The sequence below is a fragment of the Siniperca chuatsi genome, linkage group LG2 (genome assembly GCF_020085105.1).
Source record: "Siniperca chuatsi isolate FFG_IHB_CAS linkage group LG2, ASM2008510v1, whole genome shotgun sequence".
NCBI lineage: Eukaryota > Metazoa > Chordata > Actinopteri > Centrarchiformes > Sinipercidae > Siniperca > Siniperca chuatsi.
The window spans coordinates 6,963,601-6,981,257 of NC_058043.1; the positions used below are offsets into that span (position 1 = coordinate 6,963,601).

At 39.1% G+C, this 17,657-nt stretch overlaps 2 protein-coding genes across 3 annotated transcripts in view; one reads left to right on the forward strand and one right to left on the reverse strand.

Moving 5' to 3' along the window:
- Positions 1-17,657, reverse strand: part of LOC122865028 (centromere protein P) — a 100,828-nt gene that overhangs the window by 69,213 nt on the left and 13,958 nt on the right. The window lies entirely within an intron of this gene.
- ogna (osteoglycin, paralog a) lies at positions 7,126-15,461 on the forward strand. The gene is given in 7 exon segments (XM_044172974.1): positions 7,126-7,483; positions 9,292-9,355; positions 10,478-10,642; positions 12,082-12,284; positions 14,335-14,427; positions 15,143-15,259; positions 15,261-15,461. Coding segments are annotated over 7 exon segments (852 nt in total). The 5' UTR covers positions 7,126-7,327; the 3' UTR covers positions 15,315-15,461.

Sequence of the window (17,657 nt, forward strand, 5' to 3'; positions counted from 1 at the left end):
AACAGTATTCCAACTAAACAGAACAAATGTAAATAATACATTGTGTATAATAATGTTTTTATCTATGTTAAAATAGCCATTATTTTAGGAAAGAAGAAACATCAATATAACAGGTGACTCCAAGCTTTTGAGCAGTAGTGTACATTTCCAGGACAGGTTCCATATCTGGACGTCCAGCCAAGACTACTTCTGATAAACCAATGCTAAATGTCAGTAGACATTCGGAACTGGCTAAGAGTTTAAAAGCCCTATTTTTGTGGCTGCTTAATGACCAGCGTAAGCAGTGCTCCCCTTGAAATTCCCTGTCTGTGTGGTATTTTGGTGCCCAGCGCATACGGTGCACAGCTGGGAGGAGAGGCAAAAACAGGTAGGAGGTTAATTCAAATGAGGCAACGCACTGAGAGTTGTTGGTATTTTGGTAGAAACTGGGTCTTAGACATCGTGCTTTCACATGTCAACATAGATACTTAGACATGTGGACAAGAGGAGCCAGGGATCAAACCCCCATCCCTGCAATTAATGGACGACCCACTCTACCTCCTGAGCCACAGCCTTTGATGGTTTCCTATAATGTTTTGTATAGTGTGCTGTAGTATTTTGTATAATATCTGTACAGAGGAGTGGATCTGTTGTGACAGGACGCTTTGGAATGGAATATGACTGCGTCTTTTCAACTCCAGCGTCAACTAAATACCTAAGTTTGAGTTGTTTTTAAACGAACACAGCACCTGAGAGGCCTGGTTTACTTGCAAAATGTCACTGAAAGAGACACAAAAATTACTACAAACAATCTCAAAAGTGGTCTGGCTCTTCCACTTTCTTCATCAGCTAGTCTCTAACTTTGTCTGTCTTTCATTTGGTGTTGGGCAGGTAGTGTATAGGTATAGTGGGTTTATCAGAGCTTGTTTGCTAAAACAGCTGCCTGTTGTGCAGAGTTAGGTGATCATTTTGATTACTCTCTGTTTAATTTCACAGGGACACTAATAATGGATTTGAAGGTGGTAGTTTTGTGTCAACCATTTAATTTGAAAAACATGTAACACATTACATAATGAGTCTCTGAGCTAAAATGAAAAACCTCACTGTCAGGTCTGCAGCTGCTGGCGGCAGCCTAGAGCTGAAGGGTGGCTATGTCAAAATACCAACACACACAGCTCTCAGCGTTAATACATCATGTCAGTTGTCAGCCAGACCCATGAAGACCAAGGCTGTTTAATGCCTAGCCAGGTGGTCCACTGTGTCGAAAGCAACTCTGCAGTCAAATGGTCGTCTGTGTGTGGAGTAAATTCACTGACGTATGTTGTTTTGTCTAGGCTGGCTTCAGTCTGCCGTTATGTATCGCTCGCTTACACCTGTCACCCTAAAACCCAGCTCACAGTCACGTCGACCGCAGCTGTCAGAAGAAATAAGCCAGAAAAAAGTTTACCGTTGTGAAGACTGTGTTTACATGAGCGAAAAGTGGTGGGTTTAAAGCAGGCAACCTCAAGGATTACAACACGCAAGTTAACTGGTTTTACCAGTTTGTTGAAAAATAGCATTTTACGACTCAACCTACCCCGACAACGGAAAGAAGTCTTTTTTGTGGAGTTTTTTGTTATCTGGACCAAGGGTCGAAGGATTGTTATGTTGTACAGACTATAAGTACCTCTGAAATAAACTTGTGATTTTCAGCTGTATAAATAAAACTGACTTGACTACAAAGTAGAAACGTATCCAAATGGAACAAATACACCAATAGGATACCAGAAACACTGATGTGATACACTGCTTGGATGTTACACAAAATGAGGAAGCAGTTTCTGCCCTTCCAAATAAGACAATTTCTTCAATTTCTTCCTTTCTACTGGAATAATGCACAGATATAAAAGATTGGACTGTGGTCTGAGTGGTTAGTTGAATTTCAGGTTAGAGGTTGTTGAAGCTATTAATTATACAATATTCAGAAAATTGATTAATTGAAAATTGTCATGTCTCAAAGCTGTATTACGTTACTGCTAATGCAAACAGAATATTTCCTATTGCTGCTTCACATTAATGCTCTGCTGTTGTGTGTAAAACTACTTGTGTGATGCGCAGCATGAAATTAGACCTTGGTTGCTTTTATTTTTTATTAAAACAATGTAAGATTGTTTGGTTGCACTGTAAACAAATTCACCAATAGCCCTTTTCATTGTATTAGATAGGTTTCAGTAAGTAGCTGTTCAAGGAGTGTTGATTTCAAATCAACCAGGACAGAAATCTTAAATCTTACAACTGTAAAGGTGTCATCGTGCTTCAAACAAACTAGTTTTTATGTCGTGGCATTGGACCACATCTAAAGGCTAAAGTGTTTATACCTGTTCTGAATGGCCACTGAATGGAGAGGGGCATGACGTGATAATTGTAAAAATTATTATTACACACACTTTCAGACAGTCTCTCCTTGAAAGCATTCATGGTGTCATACAATGTTTTTATGAGTGGGTCCCTATTTGTTTGTATTCGTTCATGTGTATTGTGCACATTCACAAGGCAAGTGGGCGACAAGATAAACATTCCTGCTGCCAGTTTAATGCTATTCCTCTGATCAACAGTTGCTGGCGATAACCCACAAAGAAACGCAGTAATACACCAACAAAGGCAGTGAAGAAAAAGACTGTAAGCTAGTAAATATAAATGCAATGCAATGATTTAAAATATTCAAAAAAATCTGCTTTGCAAATGTTTTATGAGGAAGGAAATGCCTTCAACATGTTTGTTAGACCTCAAGGATACACACAATGTGTTCTGGTGAGAAACACTGAATGTAAACATAAGGTTCTTTGTTTACAAGAAAACTCCACAGGGAACCTCTAAGGGGAGCACAAACATTACAATTGGGTGGCCATTTATTATTCTGATTTGGGCATCTCAACTGACTGGACCAAGTTAGACCAAGTCCAAATTTAGCACTTACTATTACCATTATTAAGCAAACTGCAGCAAAATGAGCAAGGCAAACTGTTTTTAATACATGTCCATTTCTATTTTGGTACAAAAACACAAGAACCTTTACTTCCAAGCTTTAAAAAAGGCTTACTCATGTTCCCAAACATATTGAGCGAGTCAACATGACAGGAATAATGTGTGTTTAGTGTGTTGTTGTGGGTGGCTTTCCCCATTGACTTGCTTTATTGTGCAGTGGAATACCAGTGAAACCACTCTGACAGCCCAAACTCTGGTATAGAAAATTAGTGACAGTAAAAACATTCTCCAGTTGCTGGCCCTCTTCCCAGAGTCATAAAAGTTTAAAGGTGTTCATAATTGCTAACACACCTGTAACAGTCTGGGCTCATGTTCCTTGGTTGTTTATATCTGGGCCCCCTTCTTTTTCCTCTCCTCTTGAATGCTGAAATAGTCACATGTTTTCTATTTAACTGTTTTGCTGTTAAACTTCAGTCTTTGCTCTTTCGCTCTGCTTGTTTATAGAGAAGTACTGTCTCTTGTTGGGTTTTTTTTCCTTCTTTCATTTCACCATCTCTAGGGACAACACCAAAAATTCTTAAGAACTGCTTTGGGGAAGCCCAACATCTCTCTGGTTTGACAACCAAGGTTGAAATCAACCCAAGAACAGCTGGACTTCAACAGCTGTTGAATAGACTGAGTGAACAGAGTCTCTTAATTTCTGTTACTGAGAATCTCTTGGCTTTTCTGCTTTGGAAACGTCTCCTATACTTTTTATTGCCATTTTCCAGTAATTCTGTTTTTGATTCATTTCTGGCATTTTTTTTGTGTTTATCATATTAGCAGTTATTTATCGATGTTATTGCCTGTACAGCACTTTATAACTCTTTCAAAAAAAGGCTGTAGAGGTCTGATACATATTAAACCATAGAGATGCATTGATTAAAGAGATGAAAAGCTGAGATATGACTTGTCCAGAATGTTCTCACAATATCTTCCAGGGATCATTGTTCTGGTTAGAGTTCATACAGACCACTGAGAACCTGTTCACCCTTTTCTATCATCTTCAGCAGCATTTTCATTCTGTTCATCAACCAATTCAGTCAACTACAACATTTCAGAAGTAGCTCATTTATATGACCTTCAGATACTTGAACTCCTTCACTAAGAGAGAGAGTGAGTTGCTGCCCTAAGGGGGGGCCAATTCACTGTTTAACAGCAGAGTGCCATGACCTCAGACTCCGTGCCGATTCTAATTCCGGCTGCTTCATACTTTGCTGCAAATTGCCGCTGTATGCACCGAAGGTCGTGGCTATGAGCTTTGGGGTATTCTCCACGAGGGAGGGTAAGGTGTACCGGGAGATCTACAGGAGGATTAGTGCAGTGTCAGCAGTAATGCAGTAATGTACCGGACTGTCTTGGTGAAGAGGGGCTGGGCCTGAAGGTGAAGCTCTCAATTTGCCAGCTCTGGGTAGTGACCAAAAGAATGAGATCACTGTACAAGCCACTTAAGACCCTCAGAGACAACATGAGAAGCCTGGAAGTCCAGAACAAGCTCGGAGAAGAACCACTGCTCCTTTACATTGAAAGGAGTCAGATGAGGTGGTTTGGGGATCTGATAAGGATGCCTCCTTCTGGTTTTCTGGACACGTACAACTGGGAGGAGACCTCGGGGTTCCGACAAGCACTTCTGAAGAAGCATAATTGGCAGCTTTACTTTGCCTGCTGCCACCGCAACCAGGACTATTAAACCTAAATGTGGCTAAAAACGATGCAGATGAGACATCTTAAAACACAGATGATGTCTTTCTACACCTGGCATAGTTGAAGACTGAGTGATCGTATGTAACTGCAGTGTGCATGCTCCGATCAATTCTGATATATAAACGATAATTGAAGAAGATTATGAACACAACCAGCAACTCCAAGAAAAATTGATTAGAAAGATTGTCAGTGATCAGTTTATTCCTGCTATTGAGGATAAGCCTGAAAAGGCAAAATCCATGACTGATTAAGGGAGTGTTTTGTCATTACCTCACTATTTCACAGCTAATCACCCATTCCACTAATTAAAATTAGACTAATACAAAGACTGTGGCACTGTTGATGCGTTGCTCTACCTGTGAAGTTATGTAAGATAAAAAATAAATTTTTCATATCAGAAAGCAGAACAGAAAGTCAGAAATGTTCAAAGATGAAAAGCATCTGAACTTTTGAACAACATTCTCATTCAAGACACCTCAACATCAGGAAGGAAGCAATAAGAAAACCAAATTCTGCTGCTGGAGGGACTGTCCTGGCTCCAGTCTCGAAAACAGTCCTCAGTTGGTTTAGATAGAGCACCTTATGTCAGAAGCACAGCCTAAATCACTTTTATTCAAACAGGACACTCATTTAAAACTAAGCTTCATGTACAGTGAAACATATGTGTTAGTCCATGCCTATAATCCTGAAAGCGTCATGTCAATGAAAAACATGTAAACTCATAAGACAACTGCAAGGTGGATGAAGACACACTTAGTCTGTGCATAGTACATGTTTACATTACTTCATACCCATAACCACAGAAGGACCTGCCTCCTGGATACTACAGCTGTAATTTCACATACAGATGGGTGACAAATGAAAGTAAAACCCATCATGGTGTTGTTCCACTATGAGCCTCCAAGACAGCTTCAGTGCTCCTTCTCCTAGATTCTCCAGGTCTGGGAAAGTCTACTGGAGGGATGAACATTATTCTTCCAAAAGATATTCCCTCATGATGGTGGTGGAGAGTGCGGTCTAACAAATCACTCCAAAACCTGTTCAACCACCTGAAGGACCCCTAAGATTTCCTAAAGGCCCACTTAAACCTCCTAAGGAACCACAAGAACCTCTTTAAGGGCCCCCTAAAACCTCCTCAGTGGCCATCAAAACCTCACTAAGTACCCCAGAACGTCCTCAGTTACCACTAAAACCTACAAAAGGACTCCAAGAAACTCCTCAGTGACCACTCAAACATATGTGAGGGACCCTACAACCTCCTTTAGATTCTCCAAATAATGTACAGTTTGGTACTAAATGAAAGGAAAACTCAACATAAAGTCTGTTAGTAAGGTGTTGTTGCACCAACAGCCTCCATAACAGCTTCAGTGCTCCTTGTCATAGATTCTCGAAGTCTGTGGAGCTCTAGTGGAGGGATGAACACCAAAAGACACTCCCTCATTTGTTGTTTTGATGATGCAGTTGGAGAGTGCTGCCTAACACATATCCAAAATCTCCATAGGTGTTCAACCACCTAAGGACCCCTAAAATCTCGTAAAGGCCCACCAGAACCTCCTAAAAGGAACACAAGAACCGTCTCAGTGGCCATCAAAACCTCCTTGAGACCCCTACAACCTCCTTGATCCCCACTAGGACCTCTTTACAGGACCCCTAGCACTTTAAAGAAACACTAGACTAGATGTCTATTTGTTGTGACATAAAACATAATAATACATAAAGACTGAACAAAAAATGAGTTGAAAACATTTAGACAAAAATTTCAAGACTTTATGCTATGGGAACCATGCAACCATGCAAATTAGATCAAACTTGTCCGGTACCACATAGTCTCTGCACTTTAGTTTTGCCTGTATAACTATGTATGGCTATTACATTCAATTGTACTGTCCTCATTTTAGCTGAAAAACCATTGCCTTTCGTGAACAAGCTTCATTGGTTGATAATTTAAGGAGGTGAAAACACTGAGTAACATCAGTCACTCTGAGAGGAGTTGTCCAGAAAGCAAAGCAGATTCAACTATTGGTCAGTCCAAAGTAATCACATACATTTTAGCCTATAATCAGTGTCTATCTAATGGCTGCTAAATGTGTTGTCTGACCAACGACTGCTACAAAAACAGAGCCAGTGAAGAAAAGAAGAAAAAAAAAAACGCTCATCCAGCCTAATGAAAGATAGGTTGGTTATTACTGAGTCATTACTGAGTGGCCGGGCAGAGACCACAGACATTCCTCCTGACAAAACACACTCACACTGTGGTTGTCAACTTTCAATTTTCTGCTTTCGCTGCAGTTTTTGCTGTGCATACTTTTTTCTGTACACATTTAAGGGACATAGAAACAATTGACACTTTATTCTCTCTTTGACTGTCCTTTTTCATATGTGCCTGTTTTTGGTGTGTCTGCCTCTTTCTGTACATCCTGTCTGTGTCTCTGTCTCTCTCTCAGTGGTGGGTGGTCAGGGAAGGGTTAAGTGCTCTGCTCTATAAACTCTGCTTTAAGAGTCTGCTGGAAGCTACTGGTTCAGCCTTTAAATACAGTCATTTGACACATCCCAACAGGGGCTCGTAGCAGAGAGCAGCTGCTGACCCAAACTCAGGCTTTAAGGCAAGCTGGTGTGTCGGCGTCACACTGCTTTGGACAGCATGAAGGCTCTTTTATTCACCTGTATGCTGGTGCCGTGGCTGGTAGCAGCCTCGGCCAGGAGGTTTGACCAGGACTCACAGCTGATACCGGGATCTCTACCTGGCAGGGAGCTGAACGGATACTTCAGTGACCATTTGAAATCAAGGAGGGCAAAGGTAAGAACTTTATTATTTACATCATGCTTCTCTGCCAAAATATGCTGTCTTCAGTAACTGACGAATGCATTTATATAAATTATGCTTTGAAAATTTAAACATACTAATTTGTTTAACCTTTAACACATTTTTGCACAAGTAGTCCAATGTCAGCAAGTAAACAGTTTTAATCAGTAGTGTGTTTTGCCGTTCACTTGTAGCATGACTTCAGAAGACAATCCTTACACTTGTGGTTGTCACTGTTACATATTAATTCAAGGTGATAAGGATACATTTATAAACACAAACAAAAATATGCAATATATATAGAATAAAATTAAAAACAAACATTTTGCTTTTGTTACAGTAAATATGAGCACAAATAGACCAGAGACATTTCTGCTAAAAATTTGATTAAACAGATGAAAAAAAGATAAGAGATAAGACTTTACTAATCCCCAGGGGCGATTAGGTCATGCTTAATTAGTTGGCAATATTCAAAATCAATGATCCAAGCACATTATTCTAAAAGTTGACATTCCACTTAATAGTTTAGTCAATTCATTTGTTTTCTCCAACTTGCTCACAACAGAAACTGCCAAACTGTCAGCACTTGACTTAACTTTCCTCCCCTAAGAAGATAATATTTCATTAAGCTCACAGTTTCAACAAACACACACATACACACAACTTGCTGTGTCTAACTTGTTCTTCCACCAGACAAACCAAACCCTGAATCAACCTCACTGACCCTCAACTAACCACACTAACCTCTTCAAGAAATATTTGGATGAACCAAAACCAAAGTCTGGTCTGGTTCATCCTTTGGGAAACACTTGCAGGAAGTGAAAAACCCACAAACAACCCAGAGAATGAGAGGGAAAGAAATAAGTGTGACAGATGCAGAGGCTCTGGCCAAAGCAACACAGCAAAAAAGTTGAACCTGACTAAACTTCATCCAACAATACACGGCATTGGCCAATCAAATACATCTAAGCACGCATTTCTGCCAGATGACCTTGTAATGTGAAAAGTGTAATTCTACTGATCACCTGGAGATTGTGGAAACAGAGGATAAAGTGATTATCGCCATGATAACTTGCCAGAGTTGAAAAACTATCATAGTATCACAAACTGCTGTACAGTGTTTTGGTGTTGATAAACCTTTGAACTCATGGATCTGTTACTGAAACTGGATTTCCTGGATATTTCCTCTCTTCACTTGTACTTGAAGCAACACGCCTGCACGAACAGACTCTTGTGTTGTTGTTTTTTAACACGGTGGTGTTTACGGTCTGCATGCCCACTTAGCCGTAATTTATTAGTCTTAAAAATTTCTCGAACAGACTAAAGTTCTTGTTCAACAATGATTAACATCACACATTCAGTTACCACCTTCACTGTCCACAATGAATTCATTACAGTAAGACTTAATATTGCCACAATCACCATCAGTGTGTAAACAGTATTCTCCAAATAAAACTGTGGGTTAATCCCAGTCTACATGTCTGTGGCTGTGAGAGAAAACTGCCAAACTGTTGTTGTCTCTCCTTTTATTCAGTTCAACCATTACATCAAACCTAACCAAAACCCGACCACCTTGTTTAACCACACTTGCTGAAGAACAGTTCATTTTGTATTTTACCTCCTTATATGCTCCAAGCTGAGTCAAGCACAATGTAGTACAGATACATTCATTTGGTTTGGTTTGACACAGTGCAATGTGTTAGCATATTTTCAAAACTGACCTCCTAACCCTAGCAGTGTCAATGTTTTGCTCTAGCCAATGAGCTGGCCAGTATATGAACAGGCCGTGTTTTCTCCTTCAGAGGGCGCTGCCTCTTGCTGATGAACCTGATGACAGCCCAATCACAGAGGAAGGAGACATCTCTGGTAAGAGAAAGATCTGTTTTAAATAATGGTCAATCTGATCTGTTCTAATTTAAACTATAGGGGAAGTATAAAACTGCTAGTCAATAGTTTTGAGTTGCTTTGACTCAATCTGTTAATGGTTTGAAGGTCTGTGAAAGACACTCAAAGACAAACTACAGATTTCCCCGTCGAGTTAATCAGGGTTGTGCTGGGTTTGAACCCAGGAGCACATGTTGGCAAACAGCAATTACCATAGCTCGTTGTGGTTCATAATATCTATCTCAAAGACCATGTTTGTAGAGTTTGGGGAACTCCATGTCCATCAGACTAGTTTTTCTGACTTGTGCTTACCAAGATTTAACACCAACATGGGTACCTGTTCCTTTAGGTTCTGGGGTGACAGGAACTGGATTAAGCTAATTTTGCACATTAAAATAAGTAACCACCACAATTTTAAAAAGAGGGTCAAATTATAGTTTATGGAAAACTTGAAAGTGTAAGCTAATCATCCTAGTTATTATCACATCAAGACAAGTCAAATGTATCTACAGAGTGTTGACCAAAGTGCTTTACAAAGAGATTTTTAAAAAAATAAATAGGTAAATAACTGTAACAGACAAAATTAAACCAATTTTATAGTCATAATAATAACTAGACCTGCAAGCAGGTATGAACAGAACCAAGCCCCTTAGCACAAGTTGCACCTGGCGGCCACAAACTACTGGGCCAAGTTACATGTTAATTGGACGGACCTATGTGGAGATATGACTTCCTTTGTATGAGTACAAGTTTTTCCTTTATATCTGTTGCATTTTTTGAAGTATCAAAATTCTATTAATAACTTGTGATCATAAGAGTACATAGATTTTTCAAACAAAAATACCAAACATAACCTCCTTCCATCTTCTCAAATCGGAGGATTTTCTGCTTTCTTTGTCTTATCTGATGAACTGAATATCAAACAAAACAAGACATTTTAACACATCAACCTCAGGCTTAACGAAACTGTATTTTCTGACATTTTATATGCTGAACAATTAATCGAGAATCGATTTAGATCAATGGTTGATATAAATGTAACCAAGACCGTAGAAGATTATTCTGAAGACAGCTTGATGTTTGTGTGGTGCCTCTGTGTTACAGACCTGCCCACCTGCCTACTGTGTGTGTGCCTGACTGGTTCAGTGTACTGTGAGGAGGTCAGTCCAGACATGACCAGTATTCCCACCCTGCCTCAAGAGACGGCCTACCTTTATGCCCGCTTCAACAAGATCAAAAAGATCAGCATCAAAGACTTTGTTGGCATTGGTAAGTCTGGAAACTCTCTCCGTCACAAAATGTTGATTGTTTAGCCAAGTTTGTCCAGCCATGCTGTCAAAGACTGAAAGTTGGCAATGAATGCTTTGTCAGAGTCTTTGTCTTGATCTTTGATCAGATATTTCCTGATTGAAATCAAACTTTTCTACATTTTATACTGTATTTTATCATTTAGAGAAAGCCCTTAAAGCCATTTGTGTTAAAGCACTACACCACTTTTACAGGTGAAGATAGGTTTACTAGTCATGGTTAGTCCTAGTCAACCTGTGAAAACAGTTGAATTATGCCTGTAGAGTTTGAAAGACATTGGTATTTACCAGGATGGGAGGATCTAATGAAAAGACACTATTGAACTGCATTATGGAAAATGTAGGACCCAGTGTTTTTGGAGCTTGACCCAAACGTGGAACTAAAAGTCAAGATATCTTGGACAGGATTGATTTTGACCATTATTTAGATTTTTTTTTTTTTTTTTTTATAAATAATCGGCCTCTTGAGAGTCCCCCAACTTTATGCAAAAGTGCAAAAGTAAATCACTGGAGTACCCCTTTAAGGGGAAGTATAGCTGCATGTTGTCAGCGTAGCAATGGTATGGGTAAGTAAACAGGGTAAAGCTAACATTTTAAGCAGCATTTGCTTTCAAAAACAAGATAACTAGGTGCTTCTGACCTTCTGTTAGCTCGCTGCTCATGAATGACATATGTGAACAGGTGTCACTGTGTCCTTTTGGACACCCTGCATGGAGCTCTGACAGCAGAATTAAACATGACAAATACGCCAAAGATATCAGCTTCTTTTGATGGTTTAAAGTTTGTTCATGTTTCTGGTTCATAATATGCTTAGCCCTGTTTGACACATTCTAATGTATTTCCCCTGATGTTCAATCTACTGTTCCATTGTTTATTGGTTCATCAGATTCAAATGAGGTGGCATATAGATAGATGCCTCACTGTTTCTCAAGGTTTCCAGTAGCACCTTATGGTGGAGGCACACTGCCTCGCCTGAACTACAGACCCCCCCCCAAATGTTACCAGAAAGTATTACACTTTTATTAACTAAAGTAGTAACTAAACTCATGAAAAGAGGTGAATCACAATTTGTCAGATTCAGCTCAGCAGGTGACAGTGATGACATCATACATTCGCTTCCCGGTAACTAATGAAAGCAGCACGTTACAATTTCAGGAAAAAGGAAAATGTTCAAGGGGAAATTAGCAACAAGGAGCTCAATCAGCCATAGTCAGGTAATGGATGTGAGAGAGTAAAGCACTTTGCACCACTGCTAAACAATATTCTGGGGAAACCCTGACTTGACAATTTCCTAGCCCAAATAAGAAATATCAGTGCTCACATTTAATATTAGCTGCTCAGATTCACTGGCAACAAATGGCTACAACTGTAATAACAGTTTTTTTTTCCATCTATCAACAGCGACTCTGAAGAGGATTGACCTGACCGGGAACCTGATCTCAGAGATTGAAGACGGGGCATTCGCTAAGCTAAATCTGCTGGAGGAATTGTCTCTGGCTGAGAACAGACTGGTCAAACTTCCTATGCTCCCTGCCAAACTCACATCCTTCAACGCCAACCACAACCTCCTCAAAACCAGGGGTGTCAAAGCTAACGCTTTCAAGGTACACATCATCAACTCTCACAACTTTTTCAATTAGGAATATCCCAATCTGATCTACTGTAAAGGATGGGACAAATCAAATAGAACAGAACTATTTGTCTTTCATTGGCGAGTGATCTTCAGAAAGATAAAAACAAATTAACAAAAGCTTCAGTGACATAGAGGTTTTTCCTGCATAGGGGAATTTTTGGCACTCCCCAAAGAGGTTTTAGCCAGCACCAAAGGAAAATCACGAGCGCCAAAATGATAAGAACTGAGAATAAAAATAGCAATTCTAATCCTCTCTATTGTGTTTAATAGCAATTTATCAAACAACTGTTGAACAAGCAGAACATAAAACTTAAATATGAAATTTTTTTTACTGGGTCTGAGCGCTCTGCTGTGAAGCTAGCACCAATGGGAAAGAGGACTTCCTGTGATTTCTCATAAAATAAAAGCCGGGACTATAAAAACGTAGCGACCAGGTCACATGGCTGTCTCTGTCTCTCTCCTCTGCTCTCTCTGTCTGTGTCATGGATGTATAAAGAGCTTCAGGTCTGTGTGTCTGTTTGACCGAGGGTGAGGCTGAGCTACACACACATGCAGAGCAGACACAGTAGACAGGATGAAGCGTGGCTTCGGCTGCATTCACACAAAATCCAGCAATGTGGCACCTTCCTGCAGGGTTGTGTGGAGGTGTGACCGTAACCGCCTTGAAACAATCAGAAAATAACGTTTTATTTCTTAATAGATTTACTGTGTTGTTCTCGCTAACGACCACCGCTGCTCTCTCTCTCTCTCTCTCTCTCTACAAGCAGCAACCGACAAATCCTACTCATTCTTCCTTTAAAGACTAACTCATTTAATCTGACGGATCACTTTATTCAAATTGAGGATTTTTTTTTTAGGGTGATGACGTCATAAAATATGACAACAGACATTCAAAGCTTCATTCGAAAACCTCAATAGAAGCTTTGAATGTAAAAAAATAAATAAAAAGACATTTGGTACAGCCCTACATTTTTGTTGATCAAATGGTCAGAAATAACAGGAAAATACATAGATTTCTGTCAAATAAGGTAACACAGACTCATTGCCTTTGCTGTACATGGACCGATCATGCTTAATGTCATGCGTAGTCACCCCTCAAAGGCCCATTCAGAGCCCGGAAAAACCCTGATAGCCAAACTGACAGCAAGCCATAAGCTCTGCTCAGCAATGTAATGCTGAAGATGAATGCAGGCTGTCCAAATCCTGTACTGTCTCCTGTAAATCTCTTCTCTGCGCAAATATAATACAGATACTAAGCAACAACACTTTAGGTTACTGTACAACATATTATAGAAAACTATTACAGGAAAGCTTGGATGGAGCCTATATTTTCTTTCTGCAGAGCTTTCAAACACATTTATTCAATAGTTCAAAATGTTGGGAAATGCGCTTATTTTCTTTCTCCCAAGAGTGAGATGAGAAGTTTGTGGTTTTACAGGGAGTTAAATGTTGGAACTCTTTCTTGACAGTATATCCATCCGGCAAGTTCTTCTGTGCAGCAGCGGCTATAACGTCGGTTACCACGTGGTCGCACAAGTTTCAGTTATGGTCTCTGTACAGGCACGAAGGTACCATACCTGTCAACCTCAGTGTGATGACAAGACTTCAGGAAGCTGTACACAGTCACTACACCTGGCTGTTGTTCAACAAGAAATAGCTGCAGCTCCTAAAACCACAAACTATCCTTTTTACATTTCTGTTTGTGTATGCATTAAATAAACAAGATACAACATGTTAATTATTGAGTCTTTATGCTAAGCTCACCACATCCAGACTCCAGCTTCGTACTTAATGTACAGACATAAGATTGATAATCTTTTCATCTCACTCACAAAAACAAAACAAAAAAGCATATTTCCCAAAAGTTTAACCTATTCATATAATTTAGTTATTCCCGAAGTTTATAGCCAGGTATGCTGTATATATTTGCAAGTACACTTTCATTTCCCATGCAGTGATAGGACAACTAATAACTGTTGAATCTACTGGGTCTCCATGGTGTGAATTTGTTTCCCCAACAGAAAATGACCAAGCTGGTCAACCTCTTCCTGGCCGACAACCAGCTGGAAGCTGTTCCATACATCCCAGACAGTGTTAAGATCCTACATCTACAGGTTTGTATCTTTTACAGCTAAAATAAGCAGAAATAAATTGATTTCAGAAACTACTGACACCCTCCAATTGCTGTACAAGTTGTTGTGTTCTTGATTTAATTTAAAACAGATTACATTCATTAATTTTTTTGCTAGAACTTACTAAGTGAGAGTTTAATAAATATTACAGGACACATTTTTTTTACCTGATCCTGAGGATTTAAAAAAAATATTATTTCATTATTTATTATTATTATTGACAAGGTAACAACAGATGATACTGATTTACAAAACATAAAGGGACACACACAGACAAGTAACAGGGGACAGCATGTGAAGAAGAAAAAACCCCAAAACAAACAAAACAAAATAATTTTAACAAAATGGTAATAGCTAAATTTAGAATAAAGAAGACGAAAAGGAGAAGACCAAAAGAAAAGCAAGAAGGAGTCAAGTCAAACTCACAGTATTTTGTAAAGGAAAAAAACGGAAGAAATGAATGTGAACTAGTTCATTTTTTGGTATTGTGAACTTTGAGCTAGCTCTTGTAAAGTGTGAACTTGCACAACACTGCCCACGTGTGTGTGTGTATATATATATATATATATATATATATATATATATATATATATATATATATATATATATATATATATATATATATATATATATATATATATACACACACACACACACACACATCTTACACTCTCAACATTGTTTCCATTTCTTCCAGAACAACAACATCACTGAGGTCAACGTCGACACCTTCTGCAGGTCCAATGACACCTACTACCTACGGCCGAGCCTCAGTGAGGTCCGTATGGACGGCAACCCCGTGGTGCTGTCTAAGTTATCCCGACAGCTTCACCTGTATGAAGGTACTGCCTGTCGGACAGTACCGCTGAGGAGGCAGAAACTTTACTGTAGCCCCTTTGTTGCTGATGGAGCAGTTCTCCCACAACAGAGTGCTGGGGGGATACCGTGACGTTCTAGATTTTGGGGTGCTGGTCCCATGGTGGAGATAAAGGTGTTAGTGTTTTTACTTCAGCAAACCTACAAACAGCTTGTGACATTGTCAGGTCAAAATGAAACCATTCACTGGACTGAAGGTGTAGAATTGAAGTAGTTTCTCTACTCTGGCCTTCTTCAGTTCTACTGACTGGTCGGGAGTACCAGGCATTTAAACGTCTGCAGGAAGTTGCACATGAGAGTTGTTGAGATTCATAGTCACATGACATGGTGCGAAACTGCCTGAGAAGGGGTGTGAAGGCCTCAATATGCTTCAAACTAACTAGTTTACCTGACCACGTCTAAAATCAGTGTTTCTTCTAGTTATGAATATTCTAACTGAAAAGCCTGCAGTCATAGCCTCCTCGTGGCTGCATCACACTGCCTCCCCAATCTCTCTCCAACAACTCTGTCTTTTAAATCATGTGTTACACTCAGAAATTCACAATAAAAGTGATGGAAGAGCTTGAGAAAGAAGTTCAAATACCACCTACTTTCACACGTCCACACACCTGGCCAATCACTGCATAAAGTGGACGTGTTTGTCAGATTATCTGTTTCAGACAACAAAAATTGTCTAACACAGCCTTCAATTCTGCCATTGGAAAGGGGGCTTCAGATGCTGTTAATAAATTTGACAAACACTTCTGAATGTCCTTCCCACAGGTGTAATGCCAGTAGAACTGATGTAACCCCCTTGAATGAGTGGAGAAGCTTCAACACCTCTACAACAACAGTCCAATTTATTGTTTCATTTTGACCTGACGCTCTCCTTCCTAGATGAATGAAACTACACAAGCTGCTTGTGACATTGAACCAACACACACGCAGCCACAAGCAAACAGGCTTGCTTGTAACTTCCTGTATCTATTAGTTTAAAACACAACAGGCCAATGTTTTCACACACTTTGTGAAGTGAATTCTAAAATAGAAACATTGTTACTATAAGTAACTATAAGTAGTTAAGAAAAGCATTGTAATTCAAGATATTACAGCAACCAAACAAGTATCTTGTACTAGTGTAAAATCTCAGATTTTGAGGTTTTACATTAATTAACAACAAAATGTTTTAGAATACTACAACAAGTTAAATGTCCAACAGGTGCTTTTAACGGACACACGCTTTTTTAGCCTTGCTAAGCCAGATCACAGTTTTCACCTTGCTCATTGTGGGTCATCAGGAATTTCATTTGGACAGACATCGCAAGAATAAATGACTGAAGTCCGTTTTTTGATTATGTGTATTAATGTTGTTGCATGCTTCATTTTAAAATTTCCAGACTAAAATTGTAGAGAAGATGAGTTTGTGAGATTTAGGCTGGCTTTGAGGTAAACACATTGCAAAAATAATAAAAGTTTTGATAATAGAAGTTTTCTCTGACATACTGTCACCACTGAAATGAAATGTTAAACAGAATGTTTTTGGGTAAACCATATTCCAATCTGTATTTTTTGCAGTTAATATTTGAGTATATATTAGCGTCCTGATGACAGTAGGAGAGAAGATGCTACAGTCTCTTCCAAACAAGATTATCACGTGACAAAATGAAAAAAGGAAAATAGCCTGTGAGCGTTGTTAAAATTTTTCATTACATTAAGTGTATGTTGCTTTGAGATGTCTTGCTTGTCAGACTATTGATCCCAGCTGACACAGACAGCTGATAAACATTAGACTGTCTTGAAATGCCAGCTGGTTAGTCTGTAAATGCTTTTCTCAGAAAATGAACATAACACTGTGGGTTTTTCTTCTGCCATTGTGTGAATTGATTTCATTTTTAATTATTCCATTAAAAATGCCTCTACATAAAGGCAATGGCCATGTAGACTTGTTCAACTGCAGGCTTTCTTAATCATTTTGTGACTTAGCTTCACTTTGTTTTTTAATTTATAGACTCCAGTAGAAGTGAACTGGAGAACAATGTATCTATGTAATGTGAAAGTTACTCCTTTTTATTTTGTCTGCTTAAAATGTCTTGCTTGTGTCCCTAACTCTTCCCTTCCAGTAATAAAAATTACTTTAGAAATTATTACTGATGTGAATAAGTGGTGTACAGGAAGATGTGTATGTGACATGATATTTTAATAAACTTTTTTAATTAAAATCAGTTTGGAATCATTGTTTGAGTCTGCTTCACATGTAAGGGATAGTGTTTTTAATATTTAGCCTAAAGTATAGGTACTGGCGGAGGTTCTGGCAGTCCCGCTTTAACTTCTTTATAGTTGTCTTCACTGTGAACAAT